At 39.4% G+C, this 18,626-nt stretch overlaps 1 protein-coding gene and 1 long non-coding RNA gene across 5 annotated transcripts in view; one reads left to right on the top strand and one right to left on the bottom strand.

Annotated features, from left to right (window-relative positions):
* Positions 1-27: 27 nt before the first annotated feature.
* On the top strand, positions 28-18,600 carry LOC112396751 (uncharacterized). Its single transcript, XR_003002636.1, has 3 exons — positions 28-102; positions 8,859-8,939; positions 18,495-18,600. It is a non-coding gene; the product is annotated as an uncharacterized LOC112396751 (long non-coding RNA).
* Positions 4,509-18,626, bottom strand: part of COL4A3 (collagen type IV alpha 3 chain) — a 134,377-nt gene continuing 120,259 nt past the window's right edge. For all 4 annotated transcript variants that reach the window (XM_024740599.1, XM_024740600.1, XM_024740602.1 and 1 more), the window contains 10 exons: positions 18,033-18,163; positions 14,746-14,818; positions 12,724-12,795; positions 12,509-12,634; positions 11,549-11,647; positions 10,046-10,258; positions 9,236-9,413; positions 8,994-9,108; positions 7,592-7,764; positions 4,509-6,977 (listed from right to left, as the gene is read on the bottom strand). In XM_024740599.1, coding sequence (XP_024596367.1) covers positions 6,893-6,977; positions 7,592-7,764; positions 8,994-9,108; positions 9,236-9,413; positions 10,046-10,258; positions 11,549-11,647; positions 12,509-12,634; positions 12,724-12,795; positions 14,746-14,818; positions 18,033-18,163 — 1,265 coding nt within the window. In that variant the 3' untranslated portion in view covers positions 4,509-6,892. The remainder of the gene's footprint in view (positions 6,978-7,591; positions 7,765-8,993; positions 9,109-9,235; positions 9,414-10,045; positions 10,259-11,548; positions 11,648-12,508; positions 12,635-12,723; positions 12,796-14,745; positions 14,819-18,032; positions 18,164-18,626) is intronic.

Consider the following 18,626-nt stretch of genomic DNA (forward strand, 5'->3'; position numbering starts at 1 on the left):
GCGGACGTACGGCCCACGCATAGGAGCGGGGGCAGTACGACGCCGATGAGCCGACATCTTTGTTATGGGCAAGGTGCGCCAACCGCTTCTCCTGTTTACAAGGTAAACCTTCAGTAGCTAGTTAAATAACTAGTTTTCAGGACTGTCTGCGTGAAAATCAGGACTGGTGTGAGGCCTAAGAATCTGCATATTTCGCCTGTTCTGCAAGTGATTCTTAAACACTATAGTACAATTTTGACGACTTTTCAAGCCCTCTATGTCTTCCTTAAACAGTGACCCCTGCCCTGACTGGCTCCACTGATCCTTAAAGATGAGAATCACCGAAAAGGAGAAGTTAGGGTTCACAGTAGTTAACAGCCTTGTTTAGCTTCTAAGAATTGTCTGCATCTAACCACTTAACCACTAACTTTCCGGGGGAAAGTCAGTGCCATGCTCATCAACGTTGGGAGGGACTGAAGCCAATTCACGGAATACTTTGTGTGCCTCGACGTTAACAAACAACCAGAGACATACACGTGAGTAGGTACTTCTCTAGAGTCTAAAGATACTCCAGAGATGTTACCATTCTTTAAAACCATTTAGGAAGTCCTCTGAGAATTTCGTTTTGGGGCCCCTTCTTAATAGTGACAAATCATCCTTTAAGAATAGATTGAAGGGCTTCCCTGGTGGCGCAGTGGTTGGGAGTCCGCCTGCCGATGCGGGGACACGGGTTCGTGCCCCGGTCCGGGAGGATCCCACATGCCGCGGAGCGGCTGGGCCCGTGAGCCACGGCCGCTGAGCCTGCGCCTCCAGAGCCTGTGCTCCGCAACGGAAGAGGCCACAACAGTGAGAGGCCCGCGTATCGCAAAAAAAAAAAAAGATTGATTTTAGGAGTGATCAGCCATTACAAGCCAAACTTTCGGGGGGAATTTAGAGACCAAGCTGAATAAGCCCACTATGACCAAAATCTTTAGAAGTGAGGGTCTTCCTGCTCCACTAGTATTAATATCTTTCTATATCTTAATTACTTGCAGTTTGGTTTTTAACTCCTGTGTCTTACCCTCCAGGGAAATCGAATTCACTTTCAAATGAGGATTGTGATCCAATTACCAAATCCAAAGTCTTCTCCCTTAATCTTGATAAACCATAATCTTCCTGCATCAGTTGATTCTGTTAAATTAAATTAGACAAGATTGTAGTATCAATACATGAAAGCACCTACCAGTTACACCTAACTGGTAGTAAATTCTAAAAGAAGAAGAAAAGGCTCTTTCTCTCCCTTACCTGGAAACTCTGCTCCCTTTTTTTTTTAAAGTAAATTTAATTATTTAATTTACGTATTATTTTTGGCTGCGTTGGGTCTTCATTGCTGTGCGCGGGCTTTCCCTAGTTGTGGTGAGCAGGGGCTACTCTTCGTTGCAGTGCACGGGCTTCTCATTGCAGTGGCTTCTCTTGTTGTGGATCACGGGCTCTAGGTGCATGGGCTTCAGTAGTTGTAGCGTATGGGCTTCAGTAGCTGTGGTGCTCGGACTTCAGTAGTTGTGGCTCGCGGGCTCTAGAGCGCAGGCTCAGTAGTTGTGGCACACGGGCTTAGTTGCTCCACGGTATGTGGGATATTCCCGGACCAGGGCTCGAACCCATATCCCCTGCATTGGCAGGCAGATTCTTAAGCACTGTGCCACCAGGGAAGCCCTGCTCCCTTGTTTTTTGTAATAAAGCTTCATGCTGGGTCTTCTGTCTCTTCTGTCATTAATGTGGGCATTCCTGTTTATGATTCAATCCATCATTGACTGTCTTTTCACCCACAGTTGCCTCAAATCTTTTGTGGGAAAAGGTGGTATTTAAATCTAAATAAAATTAACAGACCATTTTGTCTCATCCTGTTACAGTAGTTCTAGCCATTTCTTCGTAAGTGTCCCATTGGAGCTTTGATCCGAACAGGGTTTCCAACTCAAATTTTCTCCCTCTTCCTAATGCAGATAACTTCTGAATTTCCTTGTTCAGTTGATGGCAAGATATTTTTTACAGTCACCAAGGTTCAAGATTCTGAAATCACCTTTCACTGTTCCCCATCCTTTATATTCTCCCACCTCAGGGCTAACTGTCCACTTTCTCTGTCATTTCTCTTCCCCCTACGAGACCATGACCAATCATCTGGACTGTTACCCTTTTAACTGGCCTCCCCATTTCCAATATTTTTCTTTCTCTAATTATTCCTGGCTATTGGATCCACAAAGAACCTATTTTTACAATTTGTGACAAAGACATCCCAAATTTGAAGCCCCAAATACAAAAATAAATTGATGACTTATAGTTCTCCACAAATTCAAATGTCCGTACAGCAGTACAGTAATTTTTTAAAACACTTGAAACTGGGAGGGTAGTATATGAAATATTGGATCTTCCATGTTACCATTTGTATGATCATTCTACTCTTCGGCTCAAAATCTTCAGTGGGTCTCTAATGCCAACCAATGATGTGCAAGTTCACTTTGGTGTTCTAAACCCTAATATGGCCCTCACCTCCTGCTATGCCACTTTATTTACCACTCCTTGTGTGTGTATATGATATATATGTATATATTCCATGTATTCTTGACCATTAATTGTTCTGTGAGATTGCTTCATGCTTTCCTAAGTACTTACTTTTATCTATGCTATTTCTGCCACCTAGAATGCCATCCTGCCTCTGATCACCTTCTGTTTCTTGAAATCCTAACTGCCCTTAAAGGACCACCTAAAATGTCCTCTCTCTTATGATTTCCTGAGGGCTCCAACTTTTGAACCACTGTTTGTTGACTCTTACAGTACTTGTCATATTCTGTTCAGTATTATAATTATCTATGTATTTGCCTTATTTTCCCTTACCAGGTGATAAGTTCCATGTTTGAGACCAAGGTCTTTATCTCACTCATCTCTCTATGTTTATGGAGCAGCCATATTGAGCATGTTGTAGGTCTTCGGTTTAAAGTAATGAGATCTATTTCCCTGTTTGACTGATAAATTGGAATTAAAGATAATTCCAAAGCAATAGTTCTAAACAGGTTTTGAGCAGTGTTAGCATTTTTAGAAACACCATAGGGCCTCCAAAAACCTAGAGAGGGTCATATTTATCTGAATGTTTAAGTTGAGCCCGGTTATTCAAAATCAGTTGTTTCCTCCTGTGTTTGGTTGTCTCTTAGTTTCCAGTAAGCAGAGCATGGATTAGGGTGAGGTGAATTAGGCACTCTTAGTGTTCTGCAAGTGCCCTGTCAGTAAGTTGCAAAGAATCCCTTAGAGACTGATCAAGATTTTTCTTTTTAAACAGGTTTATAAGTAGAGAGAATGAACTCAAATACAGCACTCATTGTTCTACCTGTCAGCAGTAAAAATAAGTTCATTAAAATAGATGAGTATATTTTTTGACTCAAAATGTTTTCAAATTAGATTTTTTTGTCCCAATTATGAGAGTGTTTCTAAATATTTATTTGAGCAACAATTTTCTTGGCTTTCTTAGAATTATTACCCAGCATCACTATTCATTCATTCTGTTTTTTCCTTTGATTATATCTTTATTGTCATTTAACACGGCCCCAAAATTTCTTACCTATGAGAGTTAAGATTTTGTGTATTAAAGGCATTCATCTTTACCAATTCTCTACCTTTGAAATTTTATGAATATTTTTCCTTGAATAAGGAGTATTTGCATTATAAATGGGGAACATTTATCAAAATATATGACCCATAACTTCTGTAATCTGTATGTTTTCCTATTGACTTGTAAAAACTCCTTAAATATCTCAATAGGAAATGAAAAAGATATTATTAGGCCTTTCACAGTTAAAAAAAAACACAAAAAACCACGCACTAATTAAATATACTAAATTAAAAAACCCAGATACTAATTTAAAGTGATAAATATTCAGCCTCACTGGTAATGAGCAAAATGTAAATTAAAATGAGACAGGCAAAATTACAAAAGAATATCCAGTATTGATAAAATCATAGGGAGATGGGTGTTTTCATTACATTGTGTTGATGCAACTGGAAATTCTAGCAATGTTCCTGGAGAACATTTATATATATATATGTATCTCTCTCTCTCTCTCTCTCTCTCTCTCAAAGGCCTAAGATTGCAAGTCCTTTGATTCTTCAGTTTTCCTCCTAGAGATTTATCCTGAGTAAATAATTGGACAAATGTAAGATAAAATGTGTATAATATGTCCATAATAAAACTAAAATAAATGTCCATCAATTCATTGATTTATGTAGGAAATCCATGTAAATAATGATTAGTTCTTATCTATTGATGTGAAAATATGTCCACAGTGTATTAAGTTTGATTAAAAAATTTAGTTTCAAGACAGCATGCTTTTTATTCCATTTTTGTTTAAAAATATATTTACAAGAAAAAAGTTGGGTGGGGGTGAGGGTTAGATCATGGCAATTTTTATATTCTTCTTCATAATTGCTGTTGTTTTTACAGTGAACATATACTGTTCTTACAATCCAAAAAAATTTGTTTATATTTTGAAAAAAATAAGACCAGATATAATTTTTTCAATTTTATTCTTAAACAATACAATAAAATAATATTTAAGCTGTAATTACAGAAATATTAGTACATTATAACATTGTAATTTTGTCAAGATATAATATAAAATATTCAATATATTTTAAATATATTTCATTTGGTTATAGAGTAAATATTAAATTAAGTTTAGTAGCAGTAAGTTACACTGGATGCATAGAAAAATCTTTGTAAGTTAAATTAGCAATAAAATTCAAATTTAGAATTATTGTAATACTTTTATAAATAAGTTACTTAATAATGTTTATCTTGTAAAAAGACCTTTGAGAAATCCATTATTTCAGCACACTGTGAAATTCCAAAGTTGAAGCCCGAAATTTAGAAGAAACAAGTTATTTACATTTATCTACAAAGTTAAATCTTCCTAACCTTATAAACTACTGATAGGTATCTGGAAAGGAATGCACATGAACTATGTTTTAATGCTCAGTCTTAGAAGTGGGACTGAGCAACTGTTAATATGGCTTCATTGGAATTTAAGGTTTTAGCATCACTTGTCTTCCTCAGAAGTTAAACACTGATAAGAGGGCAAGAAAAGATGGAGGCTTGGGGACAAGCAGAGGCCAGTCATTTGGCATTAGCACCAGTAATAGAGCATTCACTTATTAGTAAAATTAGATGACCTTAAGGTCATTTGTGATTTTGGACTTTAAAGAGAGGCATGGATGGAGCAATGATACTGGCAGTGAACCAAAGCCAGCTGTACCTGGTAACTGTCTGTAGAATTGTTTCTTAAGTGTTTGCCTAGAGCAGTTCTTCCCAATCAGAAATCACCTGGAGGGTTTGTTAAAACACAGATTTCTGGGCCTTACCCCCAGCGTTTCTGATTCTAAAGGTCTAGGATGAGCCCTCGAATTTGCACTTACGGCCAGTACCCAGATACTGCTGATGCTGCTGGTCTAGAGACGACATTTAGAGAATTGCTGACCTACACAGGGTTTGTGGAGATCAGCTAGCCCTATGCCGTGATAGTACAATTAAGAGAGTAGGATATTTTTAGAGCAAAAGAAGTCTTAGTATCAGATGAATCTAAAAAAAAAATGAGTCTAAGTAAATAAGTAAAATGCACTTCTCAGTTTAAATGTAAAAATGGCTTGACAGTAGTCACATGAGCAGTGAAGGATGCCAACCAAGGTCACAGTCTGTGCTGTCCTCTGGGGTCACATCTTCACTTACAGAGCAACTGAGGCTGAAACAATAACCTGAATTTAAATATCAGCACCACCAACTCCACCTAGGTGGATCAGGAAGCATAGTTGACATACAACTGCCAAACTATACAATTCGTACGTTAAGATTTTTACACAATGGACTCTTTCAGTGGTTTGTAAGAATATCAAAAACATGTTTTTACAAAGGAAGAATTAGACAGTTAACAAGGGAATAAATCTCTGAACACCCAGTTTAAATGGAATATTTAGAGCAAAGGAAAAATATTCTGAGCCTGATTAGCTAACAAATGACTTTTCTTCCATGGATTGCTGAACTATTATATAAGGTATGCACCAAGATTTATAGGGATGGGGATAAAGTGCACATCTAGGAAGTAGTGTCCTTGTTATTTGTGTGGATGTAATTAATTCACTAGGGTAAAAATTGTATCTGTTTGAATATAAGTAAGCTATATTGCTGCAGTGAAATGAATTCAATGGACAAACAAAAATATCTTTTAAAATATGTAAACCAAAACCAGACAGTATTTCCAAGGCTATTATGATTCCACTCAGAGCAACCCCCTTTTGGCCACAGTCTTGGGTATGTTTGAAAAAGCACTAGAAAAATCCATGAACCTCAGTTCAATTCCGGTTCCCTTAGGCCTTAGGTTACTCACCAGGTTTAAAAGTCCAGTTTATTCATGATGCTCTAGTATTCCACTTGTCTCCATCCCCTTCCCTACCCAGGGTCTAAAGCTTTAGGAAGCGGGTGGTTGGGCAATCTAAAACAGATTTAGCCTCCCTGAGTCTCAAAGACTGGAATAGAAGGGGGGCAAATCCTGGGAATCCAGTAGACCAAATAGCTCTTAACTTGTAGCATCAAACTTTATACAGTCACCATTTACTTAGTGCATTGGATACAAATGGAATACAATTTCAGTGATATTTTGTGAAAAGCCTACTGCCTTGAGTTAGGGAACTTTGACACAGTACAGATTTAGAGAGCAGTATCACAGAACTAACTTAAAAGAATGCTTTGTTGTGTGGGGAAACAAATAGAAACTTTGTACTAAGCCATCGTAGGGCGATACTGTTCGGTTAGAGAAAAATACTTAAATAACTGCATGTTCTTTATCATTACTTGGTTATTTAGGATGAAAAGTCACAGTTCTATTTTTTCTTTATTTCTTCAATGTCTCCTCTTCATGCACACCTGACAGCGACTTATGATCTTTTCTAACTCCCCAGCTTTCACAGTTGACGGAATAGGTTTTCTGAAATAAAAAACGAAACAAAACTAAGAAAAAAACCCACAAAAAGTTTCATGAATTTATAGATAAAAGGGAAATACTTCCTGGGTTCGAGTTTTATTAATGAATATTGTAGCTCATCTAAACTTTATTATAGGGAGGTATATTTCTGAAAAGGTATCTATGTCCGTATATTAGTTGTTTAGCAGCAACTTGCAGGTGCAAAGTTATGGATCATTTTTTCTGAAATAAAAACTACTTCTATCCTTTTAATACTCTGTATTACTCGCAAGTCTTCCAATACAGTAAATTAAGATTAGCAGATCATTTAGTGTTGACAGTTTCATTCAGTAGTCTATAAATTCATATATAAACATTAAATACATTTAGTGATGACAAAAATCACACTTTTTTTGGTCTTTATGGGTACAGTAGCACAAACCAGGGCTACCTGTTGACTCTAGACCACTTGTAAACTGGATTTTATTGGCTAAACAGGCTAAACAGGATTTTATTGGCATGGGGAGATGTTTTAGATGTGAGTACATCAACACACAGGGCATGAGAATCTAACACAGGCAACCTTTGAATCGTTATGCAGTTGAGCCATCGGATTAAACGTGACTGTGAATAGTTACCTGAACATCCTTCTGGGGTCTAATGAAGCCAACCAGAAACTGTAGGAATTTGAATAGTAGTTGCAGGTTCCTCTTCCATGACATTCTATAAATGGACTGGCTCGGAATTCTTCTAAGCAGGAGCCGGGGGATGCCAGTGCCTGCCCAGCGCCCTCTGAACCTGCACTTGTGAACTGTCATAATAAAAGTATCCAAATAAGAATTCTTTGCATAACTGCTCACATTTTCAGTGCTCGAAAATGTTCTTTGTTGTAATAGAAGACAGTAAGAAAAAACCCCAGAAAGGATGAATTAAACCTCTTGTGTTTCTTTACCCAAATTTACTAACACTCCAGCTACCTTCCAAGTTGAAGGATAGTCATCAAAAATAAAATAAAAGCCTTTTATTTTGCCTGGAATGCTCTTTTCCCCAGGTCTGACTGGTTCTTCCTTGTCATTCAGGGGTCTGCTTAAATATAACCTCCAAAAAGATTTCCTCGACTTCATCCCTATCAGTCTCTCCCCTTATCTTGCCTTATTCCTTCCTAGGACTGTTCACCACCTGAACTCATTACTATTATTGTTATTTTGTCTTCTTGCTTCTATGTCTATCACTAGGATATAAGCTCCATGAGAGCAGGAACTTTGGTTCACTGCCAGTATCCTTAGTACCTAGAATGGTCAAGGCGTATAGTAGGTGTTAAATAAATATTTGGTGAATTAATGATTGAATGAATGGACGTCTGTGAGTAAAGAAGGGGGAAGAGTATATCATAAATGATGCTACACAGAATATGAATGACCACTAGCCACATCTGTGCAGGTATCAGAATCACAAATGTCAATCCCTAGATTTCTTCATTTAGTACTTACATCTCGGGAATTTTTCTTTAAAAGGCTGTTTCTTTTAGTTCCCATCTTCATAGGAACTTCAAAGGGTCACAGTATAAGGCACAAAGATTTTGGAGCAGACAGGCTCAGATTCAGATCCCAGTCTTACCACTTACTAGTTGTGAGACCCTGGGGAAATTTCTTTACTTCATTCTTGTAAAACTGTAGATGAGAGAAACTACCTTGCAGGGTTTTCAGAAGGCTTTTGGAGGACATATAAAACAGCTGCCACATTTTTTTAAAAAGGCATTCTATTACCAATATGGTAGCTACTCTACACTTAAATGTCTTACTTAGAATTTGTGGGTAGTCTCTTTCTGAGAAGTCTATTTTTTAAAATGCTCCATTATTTACCAAAGAGCAACTTACTTGAAGTAAAAAAAAAGTATATTTGCAGATTTTCAAGCAAATATCCACAGCAGACTGTGCCTATTGATGTCAAGCAGTATTCCTGGGGCCACGTCTCATCCAGCCCAAGGTAAGATTCCACAGATTATCTTTACTATGAATTTACTGTTCCTTTTCTCCTTACCATGATGAAAGAAAATCCTTTCCAGAGAGAAATCCAGCCAGGAGGACATGAGGGGATATCAGTAGTTTGGCTGTGAACAGCTATGGCAATTGCAGGACCTTCACAGACAGTGCATCTGTAACACGAAACAAAGAAGATGGCAGCATCGCCACTTTCTGCACCATGACGTGCTGCCTTACATTCCATTACAAACGAAGTGATTCAACTGCTCCCATCACGAAACTAAGGGATTGGGATTTTACCTGCTAATATAAGGCTCCAGGGCCCGGCCAGTAATTGGAGCCATGTCCACTGGCATCAGAGCTGGCGTTGAGAGCCAGTATGAATAATCGTTTCGAGATGCGAAATTACATACATCATTGATATTGCAGAATAAGAATGGCATTGTAGTAAATCTCTGCAGGCAGCTGCCAAGAGTTCCTAATAAAACATCAGACTGGGTGTCACTTTCAGTAAATTCAAATTATTTTGATTATCATTACTAGATAGAGGCTAATTAAAACACAACCTATGGCAAAAACTGGAGAAAGACAACACAAAAGAGCTATTTACAAAATGTGTGATTGAAAAGTTTTAATACTGATAGAAATTAAAGATCCAATAGGGAAAGAAATCCTCCTTCATTCTTCCACCTTTAACACTTCCTGTGGCCGTTTCTAATCAGTCTAGAATTTAAGGACTAGCAGAGGTTGCTTGGAAAAATGTCTGCTTCAAAGTATTCCCAGTTCTTCATATGTATATGCTAGCCAATGACCAGACAAATCTTTAGAAAAGATGTTACTTTGAAGATTAAAAAGCAGACAGGTATTTTAGTGAAAAGTCTTTGCGTTGTACAGGATGAGCTAGATTGACATTCATGAGCCAGGCTCCTTCTAGAGCTTACATTCCGGAATGAATATTAGACAGGCCAATGTCTTATTTACTCTCTTTAAAAAGTGCTGTGAGATACTCAGGTTGTTTATACTTAACTTCAGAGGGAAGTACCCCATGCCATAAAAATGCAGAGTCTGCATGTGGAACAAAGTAGCTAGAAATGAGAACGAGGGCATTACCCAGGTCCTGTCCATGGGATTGTTCATTTCCTTGTACAAAGAGAAGAGAGAACCCACTATAGAGTGGTTCTGTCCCTTCTGGACAGGAGGGAATCGCTGTGGTCTGGCTGTGCCGGGTGAAGACAAAGCCCCTCATCGTTGTCCCCCTTGCAGGTGGTCCAGTGTCTCCAGGTTTCCCCTTCAAGCCTGGCAGGCCATCGGATCCAGGCGGTCCTTTAAAAAACACATTAAACACGTTGCAACACAAATGAAACCTCAAACTTGTTTTTCCAAAATAAGAATTTAAATGTTTATATATATTTATTAAGCCTCAAATACAGAAAGGAGTCCTAAAGAATAATGGTTTATAAAATGGCCAAAGAATATTCTTAAATGTTGACTATTGTATTACAAATGCCTCTTACGATAGATATTTGTGTATATCTGATGATGAGTCTTTTGAGATCACGTTTTCATCTTCGTATTGCCCTGTGGTGCCTGACATCAAGACAAACTGTCTACTTGTGAATAATTCTCAGCACAGTTTGTGTTGTAGTAGCCTTGCTCTTGCTTTGGCCCCATTCTGTAACCCAGACTTGGTCAGTAAAGTTCTTAAATTTATGGGATTATTAATAAGAGTTTTATTTTTTACCATTTTGAAAAACACATTTTTAAGGAAAGTCGAATGATTAATAATGTTTTAAATGTTTTAAAGCACTCAGGATAATACTAAGTCATGAGTGATTAGGCAGTTAACATTACAATTAATATTATTAGTTAGCATATTTATAGACAAATGTCTAGTCTTTACAGTTGTATTATAGTAGATCTGGGCATATGTCAATAAATTCGAAATCACATTTAGAGGCTTCTCTTACTTTAACAAAGTCAGCAATCCTAAAAAGTAAGATTTGGAGAGCTGGGTATTTTCTAGAAAGGTGCTTTTGAAACTTTTGCAGAAGGTAGGTTTTGATCTGGGCATATCAAATTGACACATATAAGTTTATGTTCAGACTAAAGTACTTAAAGAGGCCCCCTTCTGGGACACGCACATGAGTTGTTGAGTTAGTATTCAAGAATGGCAAAGTTAAAAGACAGCTTTCTTAAATAGGGATACTAAGTTGCTCTTCTGTTCATATCAAGGTAATGTTTTTCCAACTATGTACTTAGGTGCTACTCTTACAAGTAGATATTATCAACTAAGTACACAGTATCCGCTTTTCTGAAAATAGAACTGGTGTTTCATTAGGCCTGTGTGTCCTCAGGTTAAAAATCTGAAGTACATTTGTCCAGTTAACAGATAGGAAGAATGGTTTATTCCAGTAACTCTTGATTTTCTGTCTTCTTCCGAAAGAACATTTTGCCCCGGCTTTTAGTCTAATCTGCACAACACAAGTTGAAAGATCTAGATTTAGATCTTGATCTAGATCTTATAGTCACAAATTTGAACAAGGCTCCTTTCCCTGTATATATATGGGTAATAGCTCTCCTTCAGTGAAGGAGAACAGCCAGCTGTTTGTTTACCTTGCTCTCCTTTACAACCTTTGTTGCCTTTTTCTCCAGTTGGTCCAGGGGTTCCTGGTAGTCCATCCTTGCCTGGTTTACCTCTTGGCCCACAGGGTCCTAGGCAAAAAAACCCAACATTGTATTGAATGGATGGTATAGAAAAAAAAGCAGGGTGGCCAACCATCCCAGTTTACCCAAGACTTCTACAGTTTCAGCAATAAAAGTCCTGCAAAGAGAACAGACTGGGCAAACTGGGACAGTTGGTCATCCAACATGTTACACTCTACTTCCCAGGGGGAAAAAAAAAAGCCCTGAAAAGTGAACTAGGAGTATATGAAATACAGCAGTTTAAAATTGTGCTACCATTTTGATTTATGCTGCTCCAGAATTCACTATGCCCTTGTATTGATCAAAGTAATAAATCGTCTCTCTCTTATCTCCCAGGTGATTCAGGCAAACGTAGAACACAACAATTCCATTCAGAAGTCTATTACAATATGCTAAGACTATAAAAAAGGGTTAGTCAATTGCAATGAACCAATATTTGGAAAAGATTTCATAATATTAAGCATACATTTGCATTTACTACTCTTCCAAGTACCGTACAAACTGTTAGAAAAGTATAAATACCTGAAACTCAGGTTTATTTGGGCAATCATTTATAAATAGTCAGAACTCTAAGAATGACAGTTGTCAGAGAAGATAGACTTCATACTTTTACCTTAACCAAAAAAATCCTGAGTTTCCTAAGGTGTATTTGTTCAAGTTTATACTATACACAACAGTTTTCAATAGATTCAAAAGGAGTTTTATTTGCTGGTCAAGAGTAAAATGAGCTCAGTGCTAAAGCTGATTATTAAAAACACTGTAATGTGTAACATTTTCTGTTAAGTTGTATCATTTGTTTCCAAAGCTCTTTACAGGTATTTTGGTTCAACTGCTTCCTAGTGATCCCAGTCAATGCTGCCAGTTCCACACCTGGGTTTCCCGGTAGCCCCGGGGGCCCAGGTTCTCCTTGCATCCCTGGTTCTCCAGCTGGGCCAGGTGGGCCTGGGCTTCCTGGAAGGGAGATGATCTTCACTGTGCCAGGGTCTCCACGTACACCTATTGACATGAACATATAAGAAGATGATGGCTTTCCTGATGAGTTACTGTTTCTTCATGGACAGCAATACTAAAGAAATAATATTTACCAGGTGGTCCTTTTGGCCCAATTCGCCCTGGAGGTCCACTTGGTCCCAGAAATCCTGAATTACCCTTCTCCCCTTAAAAAAAAATAAAAAGGCAATGTGATTCCACATAGAACAATGGGGTTCCTAGCTCTTTAGGTTGATGGTCGACTCTAGATAATGGCAGTTATGACCGGAGGTTATGAGTTCTGTGACAATGGCTGCAAATTAGTTATATTTGTATGGGTTGTGGAATTTCACTTGGACCCAATTAGCCATGTTTAATGTCTATTAAAAATATATTCTAGAAGTAGGCATTAAGAACTAGTATTTTAGCATTGAAGGGGAAGCATTCCTAAGAGTTCACTTTTTAAGTTCAGAAACCAATTCAATTTAATATTTAAGGTAAAATATGAAGTGACATTAAAACCTATTTTAGCACTTCCTAGTGAATTATATTGGTTGTCAATAGTTATCTACTTTATCAGCTTATTACTCTAGCTTTACTAGTAGCCCAAGGTTAGTTATGTTAGGAACTCTCATGAGCTCATATAGAATATCTACTTTGACGTAAACTATGAAAGTGGTAAGATTTCTCTCCCAAACAGTCTTCGACATGAATGAAATATTACCAAGCACCATTGATTTGGAGAAATATTCTCTTTTAAAAAATCTTGACAAAATGTAGACATTACATCTGATAACTTAGAAGGAACTTAATACTAAACATGATATTCATAGCAGAAATATAATAAAACAATTCTATTACCCAAAGGTAACTGGCAACTACACTATAAATTATCCACTGGATATCAGAACTTGAGGATAGTGTTAACATTTGCTTACATCTACCAGAAGAGGCCTAAGTATTTTTCCCTTTGGGGATTAAAAATGTCCACATAAAGAAGTGCAAACTCATAGGTAGTGCCAGATGACAGACAGTCTTATTCTGGAATCTAAGAGACTATTTGAATGTGTTTCATGGAACATATTCCAAAGAACTGATTTTACGAATCTTCCCTCTATATACCTGTAAATATTTCACCAGAATAGTTCTTTCTTTAGTAGGGCCTTTCTATAAGTTTTCAAGTCTTAGCTGCTCCTGTTCTGAGACTCGGGGCAGTGGCAGGTGCACACCTTTTCCCCAGGCTGTCTGACAGTGTTCACCAACCCGGTGTCTAGGGAGACTCCTCAAAATCACTTGCTTTGATTTCTTCTATGCTATTTTGCTCCTTGAAGAGCCAGTGGTTGAAAGCATTGAAAAGGCTCTCTTTAAACTCCAGCTTGTCCTCCCTCAGACCTGGAAAAGTTTGTCTTTCACGGAAACATGGTTTTGTTCACTTCGGTTGAAATTCTTGTGTAGCATCTATTTAGTCTACGATAATAGATTCCCTGCACACACAAAACAATACCAGTGGATTTAACCAGCTAAGACAACAAATCCAATATTCAAAATGTCATTTGAGGTCATAGCACCCTTACGGAAGATTTGAGAATTATTTTCTGAAACCTGAAGTTTAAATTTATGTGTATGAACATTTTAAACTTAAAATCTCCAAATTACATGTCTTCTCTGATTAAAAACATAATACATGTGCCCCATAAAAAAACAAGTGCTTGAATCTGCATATAAAAATTTACTTACCCTCCCCCATTATCAGCTCGGTGAATATTCTTTTAGATTTTCAGCTTCTTAAAATTATCACACATGCACAAAGTAAAATAAACCATTCAAAGCAGTACTGTTGCCACTGATGTAGTTCCTTATCCCCCAGCCCGACACACATCAGTACTCTCAAAGGTAGCCACTTTAAACTGTTCCTGTTTTGAGTTTTTCTATAGTTCCCATCCTTAAGGTATGGTTTAATTTTTAAGGCCCCTGGGGTTGTGTGCTGGTGAAGTCTTCCTTCTTCGTTCATACTGAGGTCCTATTTGTACCCCAACTGTCTGTGGTGACCGTAGGGGTTCAGTAAACATTTGTGTACCCTAAAATATGAATCATGGTCATTGTCTTTGCATCCAAAGAGTAGTGCACAGAAACAGTACCTTTTATGCCCGGAAATCCATAGAATCCAGGATCACCTCTGACCCCTGGCAGACCTGGGGCACCTGGTACTCCCTATATTTTAAAAAAGAAAGAGCAGAGCAACAGACATATTTTTTAAATCACAATACTCACTACACTTTGTTTTTTTTAAAGCATATAGGATATAATGCTATGTTGGGTCAGAATGAGTTAAAGTTGTCCGACATCATTTTTACATTCCAATCCAGTATTTCACCTCCTGTAACTCCTGTGCCACCTACCTCACCTTATGACTGTCATTTTCAATAAGAAAGAAGTAAAAACTACCCTTAAGCCTAAGAGCCAACATAACTTCTCATGTTAATGTGTGTTGGTGTGAGTATTGGATACAATTGGATATTCTGTATTCTAAAGTGAACTGCCCAGTATTTGAAGATCTTTCAGGAAGAATAGGTACCAGATTGCCAGGATGAAAATTGTAATTTGTATTTGTAATTCTTGCAAAGGCAACAGAGTTGCTGTTGAATTGTAGCACCCACCATCATTCTAACTAAGCCATCAGGGTTATAACTTACTCTGGTCAGAGTGATAGAAGTAAAGGTTCCAGGGATGAGAGCATGAAGGGGTTGACAGGGGAGTTTTGACATGCATGTTTGGCAAAGATGCAGTGGTCTGACCGGGCAGAGATGCTCCCTCCTTATGAGGTTCAGACTAATTGCTGTTGTGACCATGAGATGCTCAAGCAAGGCCATCGGAGGAGCCGGGAGGGAACAGGGCTTCCGAAAAGAGTTCTATGTCAGAATGTATATTGCATCTACTCTTATACTGTCCATATGAATGAGACAGAATGCTATTACTTGAAAACAATGAATTGAAGGTCATGGAAAATGCCGACAATAACAAAACTGGTCTTTCAGCCTGCTGTCTTTGGAGCTAGAAGATGAAAGAAAGAACAGTCCTATTTCTTACATAAGGTGGTGTGAGGTTAAAAAAGGAGAGAGAAGGCTTCCCTGGTGGCACAGTGGTTGAGAGTCCGCCTGCCGATGCAGGGGACGGGGGTTCGTGCCCAGGTCCGGGAAGATCCCACATGCCGCGGAGCGGCTGGGCCCGTGAGCCATGGACGCTGAGCCTGCGCGTCCGGAGCCTGTGCTCCGCAACGGGAGAGGCCACAGCAGTGAGAGGCCCACGTACCACAAAAAAAAAAAAAAAAAAAAAAAGGAGAGAGAGAAAACAACCATGTGATCAAGGAGCCTCAGGCTTCTGAAGTCTGGCCTGTTCTCCAGTGGTAAAGATAACCAGGGAGGAAGCTCTGGTGCCAGGCCCTGCCCTAGGGTGGAGAAGAAGCTGCTTCCTGCAAGGAGAGAGCGTTAAGGGCAAGGAGTCAGTTTAGATATCCATCAAGAAGAATTTTCTTTCAAGCGCAAATGTAGAAGCCTAGACTAACCTTGGAGGCACAGGGGATTTAAGAGAGATCGCATTTCCAAACCAGACTTTCCACATCCCAGTGTCCTTGGAAGGACTTTCAGTGTGATCATAGGATTAGTGTTTGCCACTTTCAAAGAATCACGGAGAACATGAGAAATACCTAAGACTGCAGTTGGGCAAATATCTCACTTAAAAAAAAAGTTTTAAAAAGGTAGATTCTGGAAACCAAATACCAAGAGAGCTTAAGAGAGTGTAACATGTTTCCTGACAAGAAGCCATGCTGAAGAACCTCATTACCCATCACAAGGAAACACAGAACATCTATGACATAACCGATTTCCTCATTAGTTTCCAAGAATTTGATGTAAACAGAGGGATCAGGTTTTTCAAATATGCTGTTAGGAGAAAGCTAGGGAAGGTGCCATAGTGTTGAGTGAGATGTTGTGAATTGAGAGATTTTAATAGGCTGGAAACATGAGCCTGAAGGAACAAAATGATAATTAAGGAAGGTAAATGTGAAAGTTCTGCCCTTATGTCGCAAGTACACAAATAGACAAGACAAAAAGTAATGGAGAGGGCTTTCCTGGTGGCGCAGTGGTTAAGAATCCACCTGCCAATGCAGGGGATGCGGGTTCCAGCCCTGGTCCAGGAAGATCCCACATGCGGTGGAGCAACTAAGCCCGTGAGCCACAGCAAGTGAGCCTGTGCTCTAGAGCACGCGAGCCACAACTACTGAGCCCGCGTGCCACAACTACTGAAGCCAGCGTGCCCAGGGCCTGTGCTCCGCACCAAGAGAAGCCACCGCCGTGAGAAGCCCGTGCACCGCAACGTAGAGTAGCCCCACTCGCTGCAACTAGAGAAAGCCCACGCGCAGCACGAAGACCCAACGCAGCCAAAAATAAAAATAAAAAAAAAGTAATGGAGAAAACTTAGTAGCAGTTCATGAGGAAAAGGCACAAGGTCTTTCGTTGACTGTAAGCTCAATGTGTGATGACTGTGTGGTAATGAGGCTGCCCAACAGCTCATGTGGAATTTTAGGTTGGATTATAAAACAGAATGTTCAGGGTAGTGAGACTCTTCCATCCTCTAGCCACTCCGTGGGGTACTGAGTTCTTACTCCTGTAAGGTGTTTGTCCCAGGGGCTGCATTTTTAAGGTATTGACAAACTAAGATATATTCAGAATAGAGGCAGAGCTGATGCCATCTTAAACTGAATTTGAGAAAAAAAAAAACCCATGTATTTATTGGGAGAGAAAATAGAAGGAAATGGCAGCTATTTACAAATACTGGAAGGTATGTCATGGGGATAAAATAAATAGACATTTAGGGGATGGCAAAGATAATTTTTTTTTTTTTTTTTTGCGGTACGCGGGCCTCTCACTGCTGTGGCCTCTCCCATTGCGGAGCACAGGCTCCGGTCACGCAGGCTCAGCGGCCATGGCTCACGGGCCCAGCCGCTCCGCGGCATGTGGGATCCTCCCGGACCGGGGCACGAACCCCGTCCGTGTCCCCTGCATCGGCAGGCGGACTCTCAACCACTGCGCCACCAGGGAAGCCCGGCAAAGATCATTTTGAAAGCATATTAATAGAGAAAAAATATGTTGTCATCTAGAATGGAACTGTTCAGAGTCTAAACAAGAAAAGGTCGGGAATGACATAGAGAAGGGTCCCATATGGACCAAACTTTCAGAGGCCTCTTGGAGACCAAATCTGTCCAACTCTTAAGATTCTTTGATTCTTTGAACCTCCTGGACTCCATCTTTTTTGGGGTGCACTACACAGAAGCATCACAAGTGGGAAATTTTTGTTGCCCCCAGTTACATCTGATCCTGGCAATCGATTTAGAAGAATCTAAGATGTCAAAATAATTTTCCACACTTACCGGATGACCTGGTGGCCCCATGTCTCCTACAGTTCCAGGCGGACCTCTTGGGCCAGGCTGGCCCATAAATCCCTTGTCTCCTTTTATGCCTTCTACGGGACCCCCTTCAGGTCCAGGGGGACCAGGCTCACCTGAATTTACAGAAAGCCTGTCAGTATTGCCACTCAGGGGGCTTTGCAGCTCCTGTCAGTTACCCTTTTGAATGAAGAGCAAACTCTGCACTTTATCGTTACAGCGAACATACTTTGCCTCGTGGGGTGTGACAGGATTGTGAATGAGATAATGCCAGCCAAGTGCCTGGCACAGGGCAGGAACTGCTTCTGCCTGATGATGGTCTGTTAGAGCAGGGTCTGTGTCTAACCCAGTACCTTATACAGAGTAGAAGCTCAATAAATATTGATGAATGGATGCATCTCTCTCTTCCAGGCTCATTAATTTGGTATGTACTAATTTTTCAAACAGGTCCCTCTGCCTCAACACCAACAGGCTTACTGCACCTCATGTGAGGACAGGTGGGCATGGGAAGACAGAGGAGACCAGAGGGGAAAAGAAGCAAGATGGTCACAAGAAGATTGAAAGACGTCAAATGTTACT

Source organism: Neophocaena asiaeorientalis, unplaced genomic scaffold (assembly GCF_003031525.2).
Source record: "Neophocaena asiaeorientalis asiaeorientalis breed wild unplaced genomic scaffold, Neophocaena_asiaeorientalis_V1.1 scaffold388, whole genome shotgun sequence".
Classification (NCBI taxonomy): Eukaryota; Metazoa; Chordata; class Mammalia; order Artiodactyla; family Phocoenidae; genus Neophocaena; species Neophocaena asiaeorientalis.